General features: G+C 39.6%; 1 protein-coding gene across 1 annotated transcript in view; it reads right to left on the reverse strand.

The window, feature by feature from the left end:
* LOC116270802 (short transient receptor potential channel 4-associated protein-like) overlaps positions 1-23,171 on the reverse strand; it is a 59,303-nt gene that overhangs the window by 20,446 nt on the left and 15,686 nt on the right. The window contains exons 3-4 of the mRNA XM_031656705.1: positions 14,181-14,297; positions 2,414-2,471 (exon numbers count right to left, since the gene is read on the reverse strand). Coding sequence (XP_031512565.1) covers positions 2,414-2,471; positions 14,181-14,297 — 175 coding nt within the window. The remainder of the gene's footprint in view (positions 1-2,413; positions 2,472-14,180; positions 14,298-23,171) is intronic.

Here is a 23,171-nt window from a genome sequence, read left to right on the forward strand (position 1 = left end):
ATTTTTCTTTTAATATACTCCTTCCAGTCCCTGTCTACCAAAGATTTTCATAGTGTCCATCAGAATCTATAAGCCCATTTGCATATTGCTTTTGGTTTGATACAGCAGTTGTTTTCTTATTATGCCCCAAAGTCTTCATAATTTCAACCTGTTGTTGTGCCATCATTTAATAAAGCCATTTTCCCTTAATGTCTTGCTTAGGATATATCTACGATTTGGGGTTTTTTTTTTTGGCTATTTAAATAGACCACAAATAAGCAACTTAATACATATGTGTATCCTTTTAATGCTTGTATTAAACTGGTTCCTCAAGATACATTTTCAAAAGCAGAACTACTAGAATCTAAAGTATAAGCATTTTGTTCTGTTCATTTGTTTTGGTTTTTTAAAGATGAGGTCTTACTCTGTCACTCGGGGCAAGATCACAGCTCACTGTGGTCTCGAACTCCTAGGCTCAAGCAATTCTCCCTCCTTGCCCTCCCGAGTGGCTAGGACTGCATGCACGCGCATCACGCCTGGCTAAAAGTTAAAAGTATAAGTATCTCAATTGCTCTTGTTATAAATTTCCACTGAAAGTTCTATTAGCAACAAACAAATATACCATTTTTATCAGACTCACTAACCGAGCATTTCTTTTTTTATTGCTGTTATCTGTATTGGGCAAATGGCTTTTAATGTCTGATCTATTACTAATTCTAATAAAGAACCTACTACTTCCCTGTGAGCAGGAACAGGAAAGCAGCATAAAAAGGAAACTTAATTTTCATAAGCCCAAAACCAAGAGATGATGAAACTGAGTATGAACCATGGACAAAGTGTTTTATTTGGCACCGCTTCTCTTTTTAAAAACTGTTTCCATTTGCTCCTAAGCTGCCAGGAATGCTAAAATGCTAGGTCTCCTTCTCAGATCCCAATGGGCAGCCCCACTAAGCTAGCCTGACTAGACGGGTTGCCTCACATAATCCTGAGACAATGTAGACCCTCTGCATCCCTTATCACCACCTTTCAACCTCCTGGGGCTCTGTGATTGATTTATTTAACAACTTCAGAGCAGGGTAAAACACTGCTCTGTATGTCTCACTATATATCTCACTATTTCTAGATCCTCCACTTTTAAAAGGAATTAGGATTCACTCATTCATCAAGTATTATTCAGCATCAACTCTAGAGCAGATACAGTGGTGAGGGAAAAAAAAGTCTCAGCCTTCATGGAACCTATAAATCTAGTGGGAGGAAGAGAGACTAAACAAGTGCACCAACAAATAATTACAATATGCTACTTGCTATAAGCGTAGACAGAGAACATGAAAGATCAAGTTAGACAGAATACACAGTTGAGACATTAAAAATGAATATAAATCCTCTTAACCACTACTGCATGCACAAATGAGGCCTTATATAGTGTATAGGACCCCTAATAGGTTAGGGGTAAAAAAAAAAAAAAAAAAAACCTTTTAAATTAAAAAAATGCAAAGCTGGTAGGAGGGCATTCACCAAACATTAACTGAAGTCATCTCTGGCTTTTAACGCCAGAGTAAAGTGCATTCGCTTTTTTATTTTAAATTAAATACCGAAGCTGGGTGTGGTGGCTCATGCCTGTAATCCCAGCACTTGGGAGGCTGAGGTGGGCAGATCACTTGAGGTCAGGAGTTCGAGACCAGCCTGGCCAACATGGTGAATCCCCATCTCTACTAAAAAAAAAATACAAAAATTAGCCGGGTATGGTGGCGGGCGCCTGTAATCCCAGCTACTTGAGAGGCTGAGGCAGGAAAATCACTTGAGCTTGGGAGGTGGAGGTTGCAGTGAGCCAAGATCATGTCACTGCACTCCAGCCTGGGCAACAGAGCCAGATTCTGTCTCAAAAAAAAAAAAAAAAAAAATTTATATACCTAAAAAGAATATTTGTAACATGTGTAAGTCATAAAAAATAATAATAGAATATTACCCATATATCTACCGCTCAGCTTAAGAAACAGTGCATACCAAAACACTCTGACTTCTTACCCATTCACACTCTAGTAATGACTGAACTTTTTACAAAGAGCATGTATCACCTTTCTAACAAAAAATAGGTTTTTAAAAAATAAAAGAGTGATCTTACCAGGTTATTGCTTACTCTCTCAGCTAGTTATATATGAGAACTAAGAATTTCCCAAGGAAACATAGAAGCTGGATCACAGGACTATCAAAAGTACAAAGATGTATTCTTTTAACCCAGATCTGAATTTCTACGCAGTACAGAATGAATAAAGATAGTTGCTTAGCTGGGGGAGGAGAGAGCAACTTGTAGCTGAAGGTAAGACATGTCCTCAGTATTAAGAGTCAGGAAGGGAAGGAAGAAGGCAGCTGCTGGGAACTGCCACCATATTGTCACGTTGGAAAACAAGGACCAGCAGCTAACAGGTATACTTACTTTTCAGTTTCTGTCCCCGGATAGAGATCGTAGGCCTCATAAGAATTTCTACAAGAAGCTATAAAAAAAATTAGATAAAATCTTCAAAATTAATTCAAAGCATAACTTATAAAATGATTTTGCCATAACCATTCATTGCCCATATATCTGTCACAGTATTACAAGACCCTTTTGTTCCAGGAGGCAGTAAGGTTCAGTAAAAGGAACACTGCAGCAAGTCCGGAGACCCAGGTTCTAGTTCCAGCTTGGCCGCCTACTTGCCCTTCTCTGGGCCTCAGTTTTCTCATTTTTGAAAAGAAGTATTTTAGAGTAAGTAATCTCTGTGATCTAATGTGGCTTTAATTTCTGAAAAGCTGCAGAACATTATTACTATGATTCTTCTGTTTAAAGCATATTTGTAAGTGTAAGTTTATTTAAAAAGGTCTCAGAAGATACACCATCAATTGTTAACGCTGATTTCTACAGGGTTGGGTATGCATGTATTTTTTATTTTACATACTTTTAATACAACTTTGCACAAACTGTTTAAAATAAGCATGAATTTAAAAATTCATTCTATGGAGAGAAAGGATAGTTGATAAAAGGATCAATCCATTAGAAAGATAACAACTACAAACACATATGTACCTAACAACAGAGCCCAAAAATACATGAACCAAAAGCTGGCAGAAATGAAGCAAAGAGATAATTCAAAAATAAAAGTTGGACACTTTAATAACTCTGCTTTCAATAATAGACAACTAGGCAGACTAGCAAAGAACTAGAAGACTTGAACGCAATGAACACATACATTCTAACAGACATGTACAGAACACTCCATGCAGCCGGAACAGAACACACATTCTACTCAAGTGGACACGAAACATTCTCCAGGACGGACCGTATTTCAGGCCACTAAACGAGCCTCAATAAATTTAAAAGCACGGAAATCATACACAGTATGTTGTCTGGCCACAAAGGAATGAAATCAAAAAGAAATTTGGGAAATTCATGAATTATGTGGATAATTTAAAAAACCCATCCTAAATAATAATGGGCCAAAGAAGAAATCATAAGGGGAAGTATAAAGTATCCAAGATGGATGAAGACACCAAAACTTACGATGTAGCTAATGGAGTGCTCAGAGGAAAATTTATAGCTGTAAATGCCTACATTAAAGAAAATTCCTTTTTTTTTTTTTTGAGACAGTCTTTCTCTGTCTCCCAGGCTGGAGTGCAATAGCCCAATCTTGGCTCACTGCAACCTCCGCCTCCTGGGTTCAAGCGATTACCCTGCCTCAGCCTCCAGAGCAAAAGGAATTACAGGTGCCCACCACCACTCCTGGCTACGTTGTGTATTTTTAGTAGAGACGAGGTTTTGCCATATTGGCCAGGCTGGTCTCGAACTCCTGACCTCAGGTGATCCGCCCACCTTGGCCTCCCAAAGTGCTGGGATTACAGGTGTGAGCCACTGCACCCAGCCAAATAAAATTGTTTCTAATCAATAACCTAATCTTCTGCCTTAAGACACTGGAAAAAGAGCAGACTAAACCCAAAGCAAGCAAAAGGGAGAATAAGAGTTGAAACAAATGAAACACAGAACAGAAAATAACAGAAAATGAACAAAACCAAAAACCAGCTTTTTGAAAAGACTGGCAAATTCTTAGCTAGACCAACCAAGAAAAAAGGAGAGAGGATACAGATTACTATACTCAGAAATAAAGGAGAGGGCATTACCACCAACCTTATGGCAACAAAAGTCATTATAAGGAACTACTATGAACAACTGTATGCCAACAAATTAGATAACCTAAACGAAATGGACACATTCCTAGAAAGACATAAAACTATAAAAACTGACTTAAGAAGAAACAGAGGCTGAGCATGGTTGTTCCTGCCTGTAATCCCAACACTTTGGGTAGCTGAGGTGGGAGGACTGATTGAAGCCAGAAGATTGAGATCACCCTGGCCAACATAGCAAGACCCCATGTCTCTACAAATAAAATAAATTAGCTGGGTGTGGTGGTATGCCTATAGTTCCAGCTACTCGGGAGACTGAGGCAGGAGGATTACTTGACCCCAGAAGATTGAGGCTGCAGTGAGCTATGATCATGCCAATGTACTCCAGCCTGGATGGAAGGGCGAGACTCCATCTGTTTAAAAAAAATAAAGAAGATGAAACAGAATATCTGAATAGCCCTAGAGCAAGTAAAGAGATTGACCTAGTGATTAAAAAAAACAAAACAAAACAACAACAACAACAACACTACCCATAAAGAAAAACCCTGGACATGATGCCTCCACTGGTGAACAACACAAGACATTTAAAGAATCACCAATTCTTCCCAAACTCTTCCAAAAAACAGAAGAGGAGGAAACATTTCCCAACTCACTCTTTGAGGCCAGTATTACCCTGATACCAAAACCAAAGACATAACAAGAAAACTACAGATGAGTATCTCTTATGCATATATACACAAAAATTCTGAAAACCCTAGCAAACAAAATCCAGACACATATAAAAAGGATTATAGTCCACGCATGGTGGCTTACACCTATAATTCCAGCACTTTGATAGGTCAAGGCAGGAGGATTACTTAAGCCCAAGAGTATGAGACCAGCCTGGGCAACATAGTGAGACCTTGTCTCTACAAAAATTAAAACAAAAAATTAACCAAGCATGGTAGCATGCACCTGCAGTCTCAGCTACTCAGGAGGCTGAGATGGGGGGATCGCTTGAGCCCAGGAGAAGCTGCAGTGAGCTGTGATCATACCACTGCATTCCAGCCTGGGTAACAGAGAGACCCTGTCTCAAAAGAAAAAAAAAAAAAGAATTATACACCATGACGAAGTGGAATTTATCCCAGGAATGTAAAGTTGGTTCAACATATGAAAATCAATATAATACACCATATCAATAGAATAAAGGACAAAAGTCAAAAGCCACACAGTCATCTCAACAGATGCAGAAAAAGCATCTGGAAAAAACCCAACACACTTTCATGATAAAAACAATCAACAACGAATAGAAGACAACTTCTTCAGCCTGATAAAGGGCTTTTATTAAAATACCCACAGCTAGTATCATGCTTAACAGTGAAGACTAAATGCTTTCCCATTAAGATGAGGAAAAAGACAAAGACGTCCACTCTCGCTACTTCAGTTTAACATTGTATTGAGTGTTCTAAGGCAATTAGGGAAAAATAAAAAAAGAAATTAATGGCACCCAAATTGGAAAGGAATAAGTAAAACTAATTATTTATAGATGTCATAATCTAGAATATAGAAAATTCCTAAGGAATTCACTAAAAAAACGATTAGAGCCAATAAGCAAGAGTTCAGCAAGATTTCACGATATGTGATCAATATACATAAATCAACTGTATTTCTACAATTGTAGCAAGAAGCAATTCAAAACTGGAATTATGAAAGCAATTCCATTTAAAAGAGCATCAAAAACAGTAAAGACACTTAGAAATAAGTTTAACAAGTGCAAGACTTGTACAACAAAACATTTTTGAAAGAAATTAAAGACAATAAAAAAATGGAAAGCTATCTTGTGGTTCATGGATCAGAATATTTAATATTAAGATGATAATACTCCCTAAATTGACCTACAAATTCAATGCAATCACTATCAAAATCTCAGCTGGCTTCTTTGCAGAAATTGGCAAGCTGATCCTGAAATTCACATGCAAATACAAGAGATGCATAACAGCCAAAACAATCTTGATTTATAAATACAAAAATAAACCCCTGTGTCTATACGATCAGTTGATTTTTGACAAGCTTGCCAAGACAATTCAATAATGAAAGAGTAGTTTTTTCAGTAAGTGGTGCTGTGATAACTGGATAGTCACATGCAAAATAATGAAACTGGACTCCTGCCTCACATGATAAACAAAAATCAATGCAAATGGATCAAAGATCTAAATGTAAGATAAAAAATATAAAATTCTCAGAAGAATACACAGGTAAATCTTTGTGACCTTGGATTAGGAAATGGTTTCTTAGATGCACACCAATACCCAAGCAACAAAAGATAAAATGAACTTCATCAAAAGTAAAGACTTTGTGTTTCAAAGGACACCATCAAGAAGTGAAAAGACAGCTACTTAATGGGAGAAAATATTTGCAAATTACAAGAAATTAGTATCCAGAAACTAATACAACTCAATAATAAAAAGACAACCCAATCAAGAAATGGAGAAAGCAGATGAATGCACATTTCTCCAAAAGTTCAATAAATAAACAGATGATCAACATTAGTCATCAGGGAAAAGCAAAACAAAACCACAATGAGATACCTCTTCATACCTACTAGGATGGCTATAATGAAAAAGACAAATAGTAACTATTAGCAAAGATGTGGAGAAATTAGAACCTTTATACATTGCTGGTAGACATGTAAAATGGTGCAAGTGCTTCAGAAAGCAGTCTGGCAGATCCTTAAAAATGAAAGAGTTACCAGCAACTCCACTACTAGGTATACACCAGGGGAAATTTTTCTTTCTTTTTTTTTTTTTGAGAGGGAGTCTCGCTCTGCCGCCCAGGCTGGAGTGCAGTGGCGCGATCTTGGCTCACTGCAAGCCCCGCCTCCCGGGTTCCCGCCATTCTCCTGCCTCAGCCTCCCGAGCAGCTGGGACTACAGGCGCCCGCCACCACGCCCGGCTAATTTTTTGTATTTTTAGTAGAGACGGGGTTTCACTGTGTTAGCCAGGATGGTCTCGATCTCCTGACCTCGTGATCCGCCCGTCTAGGCCTCCCAAAGTGCTGGGATTACAGGCTTGAGCCACCGCGCCCGGCGGGAAATTTTTTAATAAGACAATCTAATAGAAAATGAAAACATGTCCATATAAAAATTTACATGCCAATGTTCATGGCAGCATTATTAATCATAGCAGATTATTAATAACAGTCAAAAGTGAGAACAACCCAAATGTCCATCAATTGATGGATGGATAAATAAGATGTGGTCTATCCATACAACGGAATATTTCTTGACAATAAAAAGGAATGGAGTATTGATACACGTTATGACATGGATTAACCTTGAGAACATTATGTTAAGCAAAAGAAGCCAGTCACAAAAGACCACGTATTGTATGACTCCATTTATGTGAAATGTCCAGAATAATTAAATCTATAAAGACAGAAAGATTAGTGGTTGCCTAGGATGGGGGAAGGAGGCCTTGGGAGGAAATGGAGAGTGGCTACTGAAGAATATGGTATTTCTTTTTTGGAGTGATGAAAATGTTTTAAAATCAATTGTGGTGATAGTGATATGTAACTCTGACTATACTAAAAAACCGAGTTATATCTTGTAATATATCTTTTAAATGGGTGACTTGTATGACATGAATATCTCAATAAAGCTATTATTTAAAATAATAAAACACCTCATGCTCAGTTAAAGAAGCTAGACATAAAAAGCCACATGGTGGATGATTCTGTTATATGAAATATCCATAACAGGTGATATGGTTTGGCTCTGTCCTCACCCAAATCTCACCTTGAATTGTAATAATCCTCATGTGTCAAGGGTGGGACCAGGTGGAGGTAACTGGATCATGGGGGCGGTTCCCCCATGCTGTTCTCGTGATAATGAGGGAATCTTTTGTAAGTGTCTGGCATTTCCTCTGCTTGCACTCACTCTGTCCTGCTGCCCTGTGAAGAAGGTGCCTGCTTGTCCTTTGCCTTCTGCCATGACTGTGAGTTTCCTGAGGCCTCCCCGGCCATATGGAACTGTGAGTCAATTAAACTGTGAGTCAATTAAACTACCCAGTCACAGGTATTTCTTCACTGCAGCATGAGAACGGACTGATACAATAGGCATATTATGGACATTATGGATATTTCACAATAGGCATAATACAGACATAAAATAGATTAATGGTTGCCAGAGCTGGGGAGAAGGGGAGATGGGGAGTGACTGCTAACTGGTACAATATTTCTTTCTGGCATGATAAAAATGTTCTGGTTATCACTGCACAATACTGATGGGTGGTTACAAGAGTTAACTTTATGATATGTAAATTATATTTCAATAAAGCTGTTATTGCTGGGCAAGCAGGGTGGCTCGTGCCTATAATCCCAGCTACTCAAGAAGGTGAGGCAGGAAGGTCATTTGAGACCAGGAGTTAGAGAGTGCCTGAGGAACAGAACAAGACCCCTAGAACTCTAACAAATATTTAAAAAAAAATTATCCAGGTATGGTGGCACGAGCCTGTAGTCCTAGCTACTTAGGAGACTGAGGCAGGAGAATCACTAGAGCCCAGGGATTCAAGGCTGCAGTGAGCCAGGATTGTACCACTGCACTCCAGCCTGCGACAGAGTACAACTCTACCTCTAAAATCATCATAACAAGTTTTAAAAGCTGTTATTTTAAAAAATTCTGTTACACAAATTCTAGGTTAATACAAACAGAAAAAAAAAAAAAATGTTAGAAAGGAATACACCTGAATCTCAACAGTGGTTGAATGTTGGTGACAAGTCCCAAGATAGTTTTTCACATTTTCCTTGACAAACACCTTTTCCTTTTAAAATGAGGACCTTTGTTTTCCAAAAAAGTTCAATTTCCACTTAAAGCATTTAAAAATAATCTATATGCTGAGAATATGACTAAGCCCGTATGTTTAAAGACATCCCGTATATACATATTTTACTTATTTTTTATTATTGTTTAAGTCAAGCTAGGAGTTACCCTAGAACAAAAAGAAAAAAATTCTTACTTAGCCCCTTCTAGCTATCGGCCAATACTGAGGCAGCATATCCAAGAGACCTCAAGCCAAATGAAGAAAGAAGATTCCATAGCATTTTTTAAATTAAAAAGCCAGTAGGCAAATCTTTGAGACTAGATAGTTCAGCTTGAGGGTCTGAGAAAGCCTCTGTTCATCTCACACCAGCAACAAATCTTTAGAAAGTAAATCTACATGCCATGAGATTGCTCCTGGCATGAATGTGACACTATAATTCAACATCCTGAATTAAGAGAGATGTGTTATTTTAGCTTGAAGCAGCAGATTAAAAATAAAAATCCTAAACTACTACACCACAGATTGTCAATTCTAGAGAAGCACTGGGTTCAGCTTTCTGCACATCTGTATTTAATGTCAACTGCACTTGTAGGAGAGAAAAGCAAGATGTCTCACGACTTGGGGCAACAATGAAAGCTGCCCTGAATGTAGGCCTGCTTTGCTTTGTATAATAGAGACCTAAGGTCATCCTCTAGAAAAGGTGGAGTAATTATTATAGAGTATATAACAATTTTATAGCCTGTTTTCATCATGAATTTTCCCATATTATAATTTTAACATTATATTAACAACTTCATAAAATTCAGCAAAATAGAATAACCATTACCTTCTCCTGGTAGACAGTCATTACAAATAATGTTACACCTAACCGTCTTGGTAAACAAGCTTTATCTCATTTTGACTTATGTCTTCAGGAGAATCACAGAAATGGAAACAACAGGGCAAAATGAGTAGTAATGTTTAAAGCTCTGAAGTATACTACATAAATTCTTCTCAAAAGAGATCACATGCATCCAAGCAATATGTAAGATGCTCAAGTGCATAGAATGTATTTAAAATAAATTCACTTCAAATGGAAGATAGACTATGTCAATGCATAAAAGTTCCTGAATGCCAAGCAACGGCTTACACCTGGCCCACAACTACTGAAAAGCTGAAAGATTTTTACCTACAAATCTAGGTTTCCCATAACCTCTCAGGGAAACAGTCAATGGGAGAAGAAGAGTCATTTCCCCCATAAAAGCAGGCACACACTCTCCTAGTCCACCACAGTCCTCATACTTGTTTAATTTATGCAGATGAGCTTGCTCTGGGTCTGCTTCACTCCACTTAGTTACATACTTCACATCTGCTTTGTATACTCTAAGATACACTTTTCACAGTCATGTTATAGATAGGGTTAGGTTGACAAGGAGTGATCCCACTGAGCTTTGGGCAGCATGACCCAAGAGAGGCTTACTTTGGGTTCTTGCTAGTTATTAGCAGAGGAAGAAATAACAAGCTCGGTTTGGAAAATACTACCAGCAGCAGGATAGCAAGAGAGTTCACTAACAAATGCACCCAAACTGAAGGTTAGTGAGGTACATAATGACTTAAGCAGGAGCCCATGTTTATAAAATGACTGGGATTCCTGGAGAAGCTGCCTTAACTCAAAGCAGGAGAGAAAACCCCCACAAAATCAAGAACAATTGATCCAAAGATGTCTGAAGATGGGATAGGATCCTACTAGAGAGCCACATTTCCACTGAAAATAGACACCAGGCTAGAGACCTACATTATTATATTTCCTCCCATAAATACATCAGTTCTTACTGAGTAGATTTCTTGATGAAACAACTCAAAACTAAAGGGTCTCTTGTGCTGGTCAAGTAAGTAAATGCTCTAGGACCACCGGCACTGCTGTGGAGAGGGAATGCCGAGCAGCAGTTAAAGAAGAAAGGCTGTGGCTGATGACATGCATGCAGATGTCACACTCAATCTTTACTTCAGTGGAAAATGGCACCTTTAAACAAAAGGAAACTTTAATAACTGAAGTATAACGTGATACCGTTTAAAGAGTAAAATTTTTTTTTGAGACCGGGTATTGCTCTGTCACCCAGGCTGCAGTTCATGGTGTGATCTCGGCTCACTGTAGCCTCAACCTCCCAGGCTCAACCAATCCTTCCACCTAGCCCTCCAAGCAACTGGGGCTGCAGGCATGTGCTACCACAATCGGCTAATTTTTTGCATTTTTAGTAGTGATGCAGTTTTGCCATGTTGCCCAGGCTGGTCTCTAACTCCTCGACTCATGCAATCCGCCTGCTTCGGCCTCCCAAAGTGCTGGGATTACAGGCATGAGTCACTGCACCTGGCCATGAGTACAAGTCGTACATGTACAGTTTTACACACTGAACACCATTCCTGTACAATCACCACACAGATCAAGATAAAGACTAACCACAATACCCGGAAATGCCCTCTCCTTCGCGTTCACTTCAGGTAATGGGGTTACGGGCAAATATCTAGGGCAGAAAAGTCAGATCCGAACCCTTCACTCATTACACCAAAACAAATTTCAAATGGTGCAAACATTTAAACATATACAGTTAAAAACTGTAAAATATTAGAAGGAAATAGGTATGTAAGTTTAAATCCAACAGTGGGAAAGGTATGAACCAAAACTCTGAAGCCATTAAAGACTGATCAATCTGACAATCTAAAAATTAAACATATCTAATTTAAAAATAACGTCAAAATTTAATTCTCAAAATAGGAAAAAAAACACAAATGACAAAGGGCTTTAAAAAATCAAAAGCACTTACAAATCAGTAAGAAAAAGGACAAATAAATAGAAAAAGGTGCAAAACAGACAACTGGCAGAAAAGAAACTACTTATAAACACAAGAAAAAATATCCAATCTCAGTCATAGAATGAATTTTAAAAACTGCAGAGAATTTATAAAGAACTCTTACAACATAATATTCAAAAGAGATATATCTCAACTAAGAAACTGAAAGAGGAGACAGTAATTTCTCCAAGGAAGATACACAAATGACAAACTCAAGAAAAGATGGTCATCACTGGCCATCAGGGAAATGCAAATCAAGACCACAATGAGGTGTCCCTTCACACTCACTAGAATGGCTATAATCATTACAGGGCTGGAGCAGGGGCTCATGCCTGTAATCCCAGCACTCTGGGAGGCCAAGGCTGGGGGACTATTTGAGCCCCGGAGTTTGAGACCAGTCTGGGCAACAAAACAAGACCCCATCTCAGTATTTTTTTTTTTAATTTTAAAACACTTTCAAAATGACAGATAATAACAAGTGTTGTCAATGATATAGAAAACCTGAAACCCTCAGACATTGCTGGTGGCAATGTAAAATGGTAGGGCCTCTGGGAAAACATTCTGGCAATTCCTCATCCAATTAAACATAGAGTTACCCCATATGACACAGCAACTCTATTCCTAGGTATGTATATGCCCAAGAGAAATGAAAATATGTCCACAAAGAACCTGTACAAGAATGTTTATAGCACTGTTACTCATAATAGCAAAAAGACGGAGGCAATCCAAATGCCTCTCAACAAATAAGAAATGTAGCATACTCTCACAATGAAACATCATTTGGCCATAAAAATGAGTACTGATACATGCTACAATACGGATGAACCTAGAAATCATTACGCTAAATGAAAAGAAGCCAGTCACAAAAGATCACATATTATATAACTGAATTTATACAAAATGCCCACAACAGAGAAATCTATAAAGACAAAAAGTATACTAGTGTGGAGAGAGGGGGAGGAGGTGGCAGAGGTAGGGCAGTGCTAGATAAAACACATGGAGTTTCTTTTTTGGGGTAATGAAAATGCTCTAAAGTTGACAGTGGTGATGGCTGCACGTATCTGCAAATATACTAAGAACCACTGAATTGTGTACTTTAAATGGGTGAAATGTATGGTATGTGAACCATATCTTAATAAAGCTGGTTAAAAAAACTATGGAAAAATACCATTTTTTTCTCACATCTGCTTAGTAAATACTTAAAATACACTGTTTGCTGAAGGGGGCTTCTGGGTACTGGTAATGTTCTATTTCCTAATTTGGGTGGTAGTGCAAAAGTGAATTTATTTTGTGGTAATTATCGGTGTACTTTTCTGTATGAAGGTTATACTTCAGTAACAACATCCATAAAAATACACACATAAACACAATATGTTGGTGATGGTATGGGTAAACAGACACTCATACTTCGTTACTGGGGATATAAACTGACAAAACTTCTTAGGTAGGTAAACTTCAGATTTATACACAATAAAAAACATATGTTCTTGTTCCAAAGGTATATACTCACATGTGTACAAAAATATGTATAAGATCTTTACTGCAACCTTGTCTGTAAGAGAAACGGTGTGGAAAAATTATAAATGCCAATCAACTGGGGCCTGGGTAAATATATTATGGCACAATCACACCAGGGAACACTAGCCATTTAATCTTTTTTTTTTTTGAGAGAGAGTCTTGCTCTGTCACCCAGGCTAGAGTGCAGTGGTATGATCTTGGCTCACGGCAACCTCAGCCTCCTGGCTTCAAGCAATTCTCCTGCCTCAGCCTCCCGAGTAGCTGGGATTACAAGCACCCGCCACCACGCCCAGCTAATTTTTGTAGTTTTAGTAGAGACAGGGTTTCACCATCTTGGCCAGGTTGGTCTCGAACTCCTGACCTCATGATCCACCCGCCTTGGCCTCCCAAAGTGCTGGGATTACAGGCGTAAGCCACCATGCCTGGGCTAAAAATTTTAATTAAAAAAAAAAAAAGAGACAGAAGAAAGAAGGTACAGGATAGTGTAACCGTGTATATGGTATATCACTCTATGTGGGGAGAAAATAAACTAAGGTGGAGGTGGAGGAATACTTACACACATACACACATACACACACACACACACACCCACACACCCACAACAGAACATCTTTGGCAGGACACACAAGAAACTAGTGATCACAACTGGTTCTGAGGAGGGGACACTGGGAAATTGAGAGATGTACTTTTCACTTTGTATTTTTTTAAAAAGGTAGACACCAATTTAAATAAATGAATTATTCTAAAGCAAAAGAACGCTGCTTCAACATGTAAATGCCACTAAGCTTCTAAAAGTTAAAATCTGAAATGTTACAAATTCTGAAATCTTTCTTATCTCCCATTTCAAAAGTTAAATTCTCAAACCATTAAGTGGTAGTAACAGTAGTAATAATAAATAGCTACTTACATCAACACCTCCAAACAAGTCAAAAATATAAGTATTTGGATAAGTGGTTTCTTGGGTAAGTTTCCTCTCTTCAGTAACAAATGCCATAGCCTCCATGGAGAGAAGAGGAGAAATTTCCTAGTTTTTTTTTAAAAAAAAGTACATACAGACATTGTATTAGTAACCAACACAGGCCAGACACTAAAGCATCAGTTTGTGCTCTAGTACCAACTTGAATTCCCATGAACACAAAGACAGTCCCCAATGAACCATACTTCCTAGTATTCAGGCCCCTGTAAAGCCCTTTCTCACACTGAATCTGCGCTGGTATGACATACCTCAACTAACAGAATGTGGTAGAAGTGACACTAGGCCACTTTCAGCATAAGCCTTAAGAAAGCCTGGTAGGCCAGGTGCCGGGCTCACACCTGTAATCCCAGCACTTTGGGAGGCTAAGGTGGGTGGATTACTTGAGGTCAGGAGTTTGAGATCAGTCTGGCCAACATGGCAAAACCCCATCTCTACTAAATATACAAAAATTAGCCAGGCGTGGTGTTACACACCTGTAATCCCAGCTACTCGGGAATCTGAGGCATAAGAATCACTTGAGCCAGGGAGGCAGAGGTTGCAGTGAGTCAAGACAGAATCACTGCACTCCAGCCTGGGCAACAGAGGGAGACTGTCTCAAAAAAAAAAGAAAAAAAAAAGAAAAAAAAAAAAGCCTGACAGACTTGGCTCTTGTCATCCTGGAACCCAAACATCATGCTATGGGAACAACACAGACAACTGGGGAGGCCATGAGGATAAGAACTGAGGCCACGACCAATATCCTTAGCTGATCTCCAGCTGACAGGCAGCACCAACCTGCCAGGGATGTGAGAGAGACCACTTTGGACATTCCAGATATCTCAGTACCACCCTACCCAACAGCACATGAAGCAGAAGAGCCACTCAATCAACCAAGAATTGTTGAGAGATAAATGATGCTTGCTACTTTCGGCTGCTAAGTTTCGGGGTGACTAGTTCTGTAGCAATAACCAAGTCACTGCTCAAACGTCATCTCCTGCAGGAAGTCTTCCTGATTTCCCCCAACCAGAAGCATGCTCTTCAGACCCCCCAAACAATCTACAACTCATTTGTAACATTTAGCACTTTTACTTTGCACCTATTTACAAACCTATGTTATTTTGTTACTTCTTCCCTAGACTAAATGTTCCTTGAAGACAACACAAACAGATCCCACTTTGTATTCCCCACAGATTCCAAGACACAGTATTTGATATAGTACACATAGGGTAGTAGTTCCCAAACTGAGGGCCACAGAATCCTTTGTTGGAACAAAGCTAAGAGGAAAAAAAATCTTATAAGAAAACCTAAAACATAGTAAGTTTCAAGTAAGTATTTATTGAATGAATAAAGAAATGATGATCACAGCAAAGATATACAAATATTAATTTCTCTCCCCTTTAATTTCACCTCAATCTCACATCTGAGATTCTGCAGGAAGCAAATAATGTGCAATTCTTTGAAAAGCATTTTTAAACAAGTGTAAGAAGCTATAAATATTTCTTTTTTTTTTTTTTTTTTTTTGAGACAGAGTCTCACTCTGTCGCCCAGGCTGGGGTGCAGTGGCCAGATCTCAGCTCACTGCGAGCTCTGCCTCCCAGGTTTATGCCATTCTCCTGCCTCAGCCTCCCGAGTAGCTAGGACTACAGGCGCCTGTCACCTCGCCCGGCTAGTTTTTTGTATTTTTTAGTAGAGACGGGGTTTCACTGTGCACCATGTTAGCCAGGATGGTCTCGATCTCCTGACCGCGTGATCCGCCCGTCTCGGCCTCCCAAAGTGCTGGGATTACAGGCTTGAGCCACCGCGCCCGGTGCTATAATTATTTCTATCAGACTGTGAGAAGATTAAAAATATGAAAATGTCTCTTCTTAAAGGTAAAGACTATGTTTAGTTTCTATTACATTTTAAAATAACTATGTGATATAATAATCAAAACTTCACCTCTGAAGAACATTTGTCATTCAATTACGTCCAATATAACTTACATGGGTTTTATTTTTTTTTTATTTTTTATTTTATTAAAGTTCTAGGGTACATGTGCACAACGTGCAGGTTTGTTACATATGTATACAAGTGCCATGTTGGCGTGCTGCACCCATTAACTCGTCATTTATATTAGGTATATCTCCTAATGCTATCCCTCCCCCAGCCCCCCACCCCATGACAGGCCCCGGTGAGTGATGTTCCCTGCCCTGTGTCAGTGTTCTCGTTGTTCAATTCCCACCTATGAGTGAGAACATGTGGTGTTTGGTTTTCTGTCCTTGTGACAGTTTGCTCAGAATGATGGTTTCCAGCTTCATCCATGTCCCTACAAAGGACATGAACTCCTCCTTTTTTATAGCTGCATAGTATTCCATGGTGTATATATGCCACATTTTCTTTTCTTTTCTTTTTTTTTTTTTTGAGACGGAGTTTTGCTCTTGTTGCCCAGGTTGGAGTGCAATGGCGTGATCTCGGCTCACCGCAACCTCCACCTCCCAGGTCCAAGCAATTCTCCCGCCTCAGCCTCCCGAGTAGCTGGGATTATAGGCATGCGCCACCAAGCCCAGCTAATTTTTTATTTTTAGTAGAAACGGGGTTTCTCCGGTGGGTCAGGCTGGTCTCAAACTCCCGACCTCAGGTGATCCGCCCACCTCAGTCTCCCAAAGTGCTGGGATTACAGGCGTGAGCCACCGTGCCCGGCCATATGCCACACTTTCTTAATCCAGTCTGTCACCGATGGGCATTTGGTTTGGTTCCAAGTCTTTGCTATTATGAAAAGTGCCACAATAAACATACGTGTGCATGTGTCTTTATAGCAGCACGATTTATAATCCTTTGGGCATATACCCAGTAATGGGATGGCTGGGTCAAATGGTATTTCTAGTTCTAGATCCCTGATGAATCGCCACACTGTCTTCCACAATGGTTGAACTAGTTTACAGTCCCACCAACAGCATAAAAGTGTTCATATTGCTTCACATCATATTGCATCCTCTCCAGAACCTGTTGTTTCCTGACTTTTTAATGATCACCATTCTAACTGGTATGAGATGGTATCTCATTGTGGTTCTGATTTGTATTTCTCTGATAGTCAGTGATGATGAGCATTTTTTCACATGTCTGTTGGCTGCATAAATATCTTCTTTTGAAAAGGGTCTGTTCATATCCTTTGCCCACTTTCTGATGGGGTTGATCTTTTCTTGTATATTTGTTTAAGTTCTTTGTAGATTCTGGATACTAGTTCTTTGTCAGATGAGTAGATTGTAAAAATTTTCTCCCATTCTGTAGGTTGCCTGTTTACTCTGATGGTAGTTTCTTTTGCTGTGCAGAAGCTCTTTAGTTTAATTAGATTCCATTTGTCTGTTTTGGCTTTTGTTGCCATTGCTTTCGGTGTTTTAATCATGAAGTCCTTGCCCATGCCCATGGCCTGAATGGTATTGCCTAGGTTTTCTTCTAGGGTCTTTATGGTTTCATGTCTAACATTTAAGCCTTTAATCCATCTTGAATTAATTTTTTTATAAGGTGTAAGGAAAGGATCCAGTTTCAGCTTTGTACATATGGCTAGCCAGTTTTCCCAGCACCATATATTAAATAGGGAATCCTTTCCCCATTTCTTGTTTTTGTCAGGTTTGTCAAAGATCAGATGGTTGTAGATGTGTGGTATTACTTCTGAGGTCTCTGTTCAGTTCCACTGGTCTATATCTCTGTTTTGGTACCAGTACATGCTGTTTTGGTTACTGTAGCCTTGTAGTATAGTTTGAAGTCAGGTAGCATGATGTCTCCAGCTTTGTTCTTTTTGCTTAGGATTGTCTTGGCAATGCAGGCTCTTTTTTGGTTCCCTATGAAGTTTAAAGTAGTTTTTCCAATTCTGTGAAGAAAGTCATTGGTAGCTTGATGGGGATGGCATTGAATCTATAAATTACCTTGGGCAGTATGGCCATTTTCACGATATTGATTCTTCCTATACATGAGCATGGGATGTTCTTCATTTGTTTGTGTCATCTTTTATTTCATTGAGCAGTGGTCTGCAGTTCTCCTTGAAGAGGTCCTTCACAATCCTTTAAGTTGGATTCCTAGGTATTTTATTCTCTGAAGCAATTGTGAATGGGAGTTCACTCATGATTTGGCTCTTTATCTATTATTGGTATACAGGAATGCTTGTGATTTTTGCACACTGATTTTGTCTCCTGAGACTTTGCTGAAGTTGCTTATCAGCTTAAGGAGATTTTGGGCTGAGACGATGGTGTTTTCTAAATATACAATCATTTCATCTGCAAACAGGGACAATTTGATTTCCTCTTTTTCTAATTGAATACCCTTTATTTCTTTCTCCTGCCTGATTGCCCTGGCCAGAACTTCCAACACTATGTTGAATAGGAGTGGTGAGAGAGGGCATCCCTGTCTTGTGCCAGTTTTCAACGGGAATGCTTCCAGTTTTTGCCCATTCAGTATGATATTAGCTGTGGGTCTGTCATAGTTCTTACTGAGATATGTACCATCAATAACTTGTTTATTGAGATATTTTAGCATGAAGGGCTGTTGAACTTTGTCAAAGGCCTTTTCTGCACCTATTGAGATAATCATGTAGTTTTTATCTTTGGTTCTGTTTATATGATCGATTACGTTTATTGATTTGTGTATGTTGAACCAGCTTTGCATCCCAGGGATGAAGCCAACTTGATCGTGGTGGATAAGCTTTTTGATGTGCTGCTGGATTTGGTTTGCCAGTATTTTATTGAGAACTTTTGCATCGATGCTCATCAGGGATATTGGTCTAAAATTCATTTTTTGTTGTGTCTCTGCCAGGCTTTGGTATCATGATGATGCTGGACTCATAAAATGAGTTAGGGAGGATTCCCACTTTTTCTATTGATTGGAATAGTTTCAGAAGGAATGGTACCAGCTCCTCTTTGTACCTCTGGTAGAATTTGGTTGTGAATTCATCTGGTCCTGGACTTTTTATGGTTGGTAGGCTATTAATTATTGCCTCAATTTCAGAGCCTATCATTGGTCTATTCAGGGATTCAACTTCTTCCTGGTTTAGTCTTGGGAGGGTGTATGTGTCCAGGAATTTATCCATTTCTTCTATATTTTCTACTTTATTTGCGTAGAGGTGTTTATAGTATTCTCTGATGGTAGTTTGTATTTCTGTGAGATTGGTGGTAATATCCCCTTTATCATTTTTTATTGCATCTATTTGATTCTTCTCTCTTTTCTTCTTTATTAGTCTTGCTAGCAGTCTATCAATTTTGTTGATCTTTTCAAAAAACCAGCTCCTGGATTCATTGATTTTTTGAAGGGTTTTTTGTGCCTCTATCTCCTTCAGTTCTGCTCTGATCTTAGTTATTTTTTGTCTTCTGCTAACTTTTGAGTTTGTTTGCTCTTGCTTCTCTAGTTTTTAAAATTGTGGTTAGGGTGTCAATTTTACATCTTTCCTGCTTTCTCTTGTAGGCATTTAGTGCTATAAATTTCCCTCTACACACTGCTTTAAATGTGTCCCAGAGATTCTAGTATGTTGTCTTTGTTTTCATTGGTTTCAAAGAATATCTTTATTTCTGCCTTCAATTTGTTACATGCCCAGTAGTCATTCAGGAACAGGTTGTTCAGTTTCCACGTAGTTGAATGGTTTTGAGTGAGTTTCTTAATCCTGAGTTCTAGTTTGATTGCACTGTGGTCTGAGAGAGAGTCTGTTATAATTTCTGTTCTTTTAAACATTTGTTGAGGAGTGCTTTACTTCCATCTATGTGGTCAATTTTGGAATAAGTGCGATGTGGTGCTGAGAAGAACGTATATTCTGTTGATTTGGGGTAGAGAGTTCTGTAGATGTCTATTAGGTCCACTTGGTGCAGAGCTGAGTTCAAGTCCTGGATATCCTTGTTAACCCTCTGTCTCCTTGATCTAATGTTGACAGTAGGGTGTTAAAGTCTCCCATTATTATTGTGTGGGAGTCTAAGTCTCTTTGTAGGTCTCTTAAGGACTTGCTTTATGAATTTTGGTGCTCCTGTATTGAGTGCATATGTATTTAGGACAGTTAGCTCTTCTTGTTGAACTGATCCCTTCACCATTAGATAATGGCCTTCTTTGTCTCTTTTGATCTTTGTTGGTTTAAAGTCTGTTTTATCAGAGACTAGGATTGCAACCCTGGCTTTTTTTTGGTTTTCCATTTGCTTGGTAGATTTTCCTCCATCCCTTTATTTTGAGCCTATGTGTGTCTCTGCATGTAAGATGGGTTTCCTGAATACAGCACATTGATGGGTCTTGACTCTTTATCCAATTTGCCAGTCTGTGTATTTTAATTGGAGCATTTAGCTCATTTACATTTAAGGTTACTAGTGTTATGTGTGAATTTGATCCTGTCATTATGACGTTAGCTGCTTATTTTGCTCATTATTTGATGTAATTTCTTCCTAGCATCGATGGTCTTTACAATTCGGCATGATTTTGCAGTGGCTGGTACCAGCTGTTCCTTTCCACGTTTAGTGCTTCCTTCAGGAGCTCTTGTAAGGCAGGCCTGGTGGTGACAAAATCTCTCAGCATTTGCTTGTCTGTAAAGGATTTTATTTCTCTTTCATTTGTGAAGCTTAGTTTGACTGGATATGAAATTCTGAGTTGAAAATTCTTTAAGAATGTTGAATATCGGCCCCCACTCTCTTCTGACTTGTAGAGTTTCTGATGAGACATCCGCTGTTAGTCTGATGGGCTTCCCTTTGTGGGTAACCCGATCTTTCTCTCCGGTTGACCTTAAAATTTTTTCCTTCATTTCAACTTTGGTGAATTTGACAATTATGTGTCTTGGAGTTGCTCTTCTCAAGGAGTATCTTTGTGGCGTTCTCTGTATTTCCTGAATTTGAATGTTGGCCTGCCTTGCTAGGTTGGGGAAGTTCTCCTGGATAATATCCTGAAGAGTGTTTTCCAACTTGGTTCCATTCTCCCCGTCACTTTCAGGTACACCAATCAGACACAGATTTAGTCTTTTCACACAGTCCCATATGTCTTGGAGGCTTTGTTAGTTTCTTTTTACTCTTTTTTCTCTAAACTTTTCTTCTTGCTTCATTTCATTCATTTGATCTTCAATCACTGATACCCTTTTTTCCACTTGATCGAATTGGCTACTGAAGCTTGTACATTTGTCACGTAGTTCTCGTGCCACGGTTTTCAGCTCCATCAGCTCATTTAAGGTCTTCTCTATGCTGTTTATTCTAGTTAGCCATTCATCTAATCTTTTTTCAAGGTTTTTAGCTTTTTTGTGATGGGTTTGAACATTCTACTTTAGCTTGGAGAAGTTTGTTATTATCGATCTTCTGAAGACTTCTTCTCTCAATTCGTCAAAGTCATTCTCCATCCAGCTTTGTTCCGTTGCTGGCCAAGAGCTGTGTTCCTTTGGAGGAGAAGAGGCGCTCTGAGTTTTAGAATTTTCAGCTTTTCTGCTCTGGTTTCTCCCCATCTTTGTGGTTTTATCTATCTTTGGTCTTTGATGATGGTGACGTACAGATGGGGTTTTGGTGTGGATGTCCTTTCTGTTTGTTAGTTTTCCTTCTAACATTCAGGACCATCAGCTGCAGGTCTGCTGGAGTTTGCTGGAGGTCCACTCCAGACCCCGTTTGCCTGGGTATTATCAGCAGAGGATGCAGAACAGCAAATATTGCAGAATGGCAAATTTTGCTGCCTGATCCTTTCTCTGGAAGCTTCGTCTCAGAGGGGCACCCAGCTGTATGAGATGTCAGTCAGCCCCTACTGGGAGGTGTCTCCCAGTTAGGCTACTCGGGGGTCAGGGACCCACTTGAGGAGGCAGTCTGTCCGTTCTCAGATCTCATATTCCGTGCTGGGAGAACCACTACTCTCTTCAAAGCTGTCAGACAGGGACATTTAAGTCTGCAGAAGTTTCTGCTGCCTTTTGTTCAGTTATGCTCTGTCCCCAGAGGTGGAGTCTACAGAGGCAGGTAGGCCTCCTTGAGCTGCGGTGGGCTTCACCCAGTTCCAGCTTCCTGGCCGCTTTGTTTACCTACTCAAGCCTCAGCAATGATGGACGCCCCTCCCCCAGCCTCACTGCCGCCTTGCAGTTCAATCTGAGATTGCTGAGCTAGCCGTGAGCGAGGTTCCGTGGGCGTGGGACCCTCAGAGCCAGGCACAGGATATAATCTCCTTGTGTGCCGTTTGCTAAGACCATTGGAAAAGCGCAGTATTAGGGTGGGAGTGTCCTGATTTTCTCGGTACTGTCTGTCATGGCTTCCCTTGGCTGGGAAAGGGAATTCCCTGACCTCTTGCACTTCCCAGGTGAGGCAATGCCCCACCCTGCTTCAGCTAACACTCCGTGGACTGCACCCACTGTCCGACAAGCCCCAGTGAGATGAACCCAGTACCTCAGTTGGAAATGCAGAAATCACCGTCTTCTGCATTGCTCATGCTGGAAGCCGTAGACTGGAGCTGTTCCTATTCGGCCATCTTGGAACCAGACCCCCAACTTACAGGGGTTTTACCTGCATTAGAGCTGGTGCTCTAAATTCAAATTTAGATCCAAACTACCGCTAAAGTTTGATAAAATAACTCCAGCCCTACTGAATCAGAATTTCAGGGGTGGGGCCCAGAGTTCTGTTTTAAAAAGCTCTTTAGGTGATTCACAAACACACTCCAGTTTGAGAACAATTACCCTAGCATAATGTCTCTGTGCTCTTTCCACTCATTTCCCAATCATCAAACCTGGGACTTTCAATCTTCTTATGTTAGTAATAATAATCAACAACCACAAGGCCCCTTCCATGAGCCTTCAGCAATATGGAATCTTCTAAACCCTTTTCTACTTTTTTTTTTTTGGAGTCTTGCTCTGTTGCCCAGGCTGGAGTGAAGTGACGCAATCTTGGCTCACTGCAAGCTCCACCTCCCAAGTTCATGCCATTCTCCTGCCTCAGCCTCCCGAGTAGCTGAGACTACAGGTGCCTGCCACCACACACGGCTAATTTTTTTTGT

Source organism: Papio anubis, chromosome 16, assembly GCF_008728515.1.
Source record: "Papio anubis isolate 15944 chromosome 16, Panubis1.0, whole genome shotgun sequence".
Lineage (NCBI taxonomy): Eukaryota > Metazoa > Chordata > Mammalia > Primates > Cercopithecidae > Papio > Papio anubis.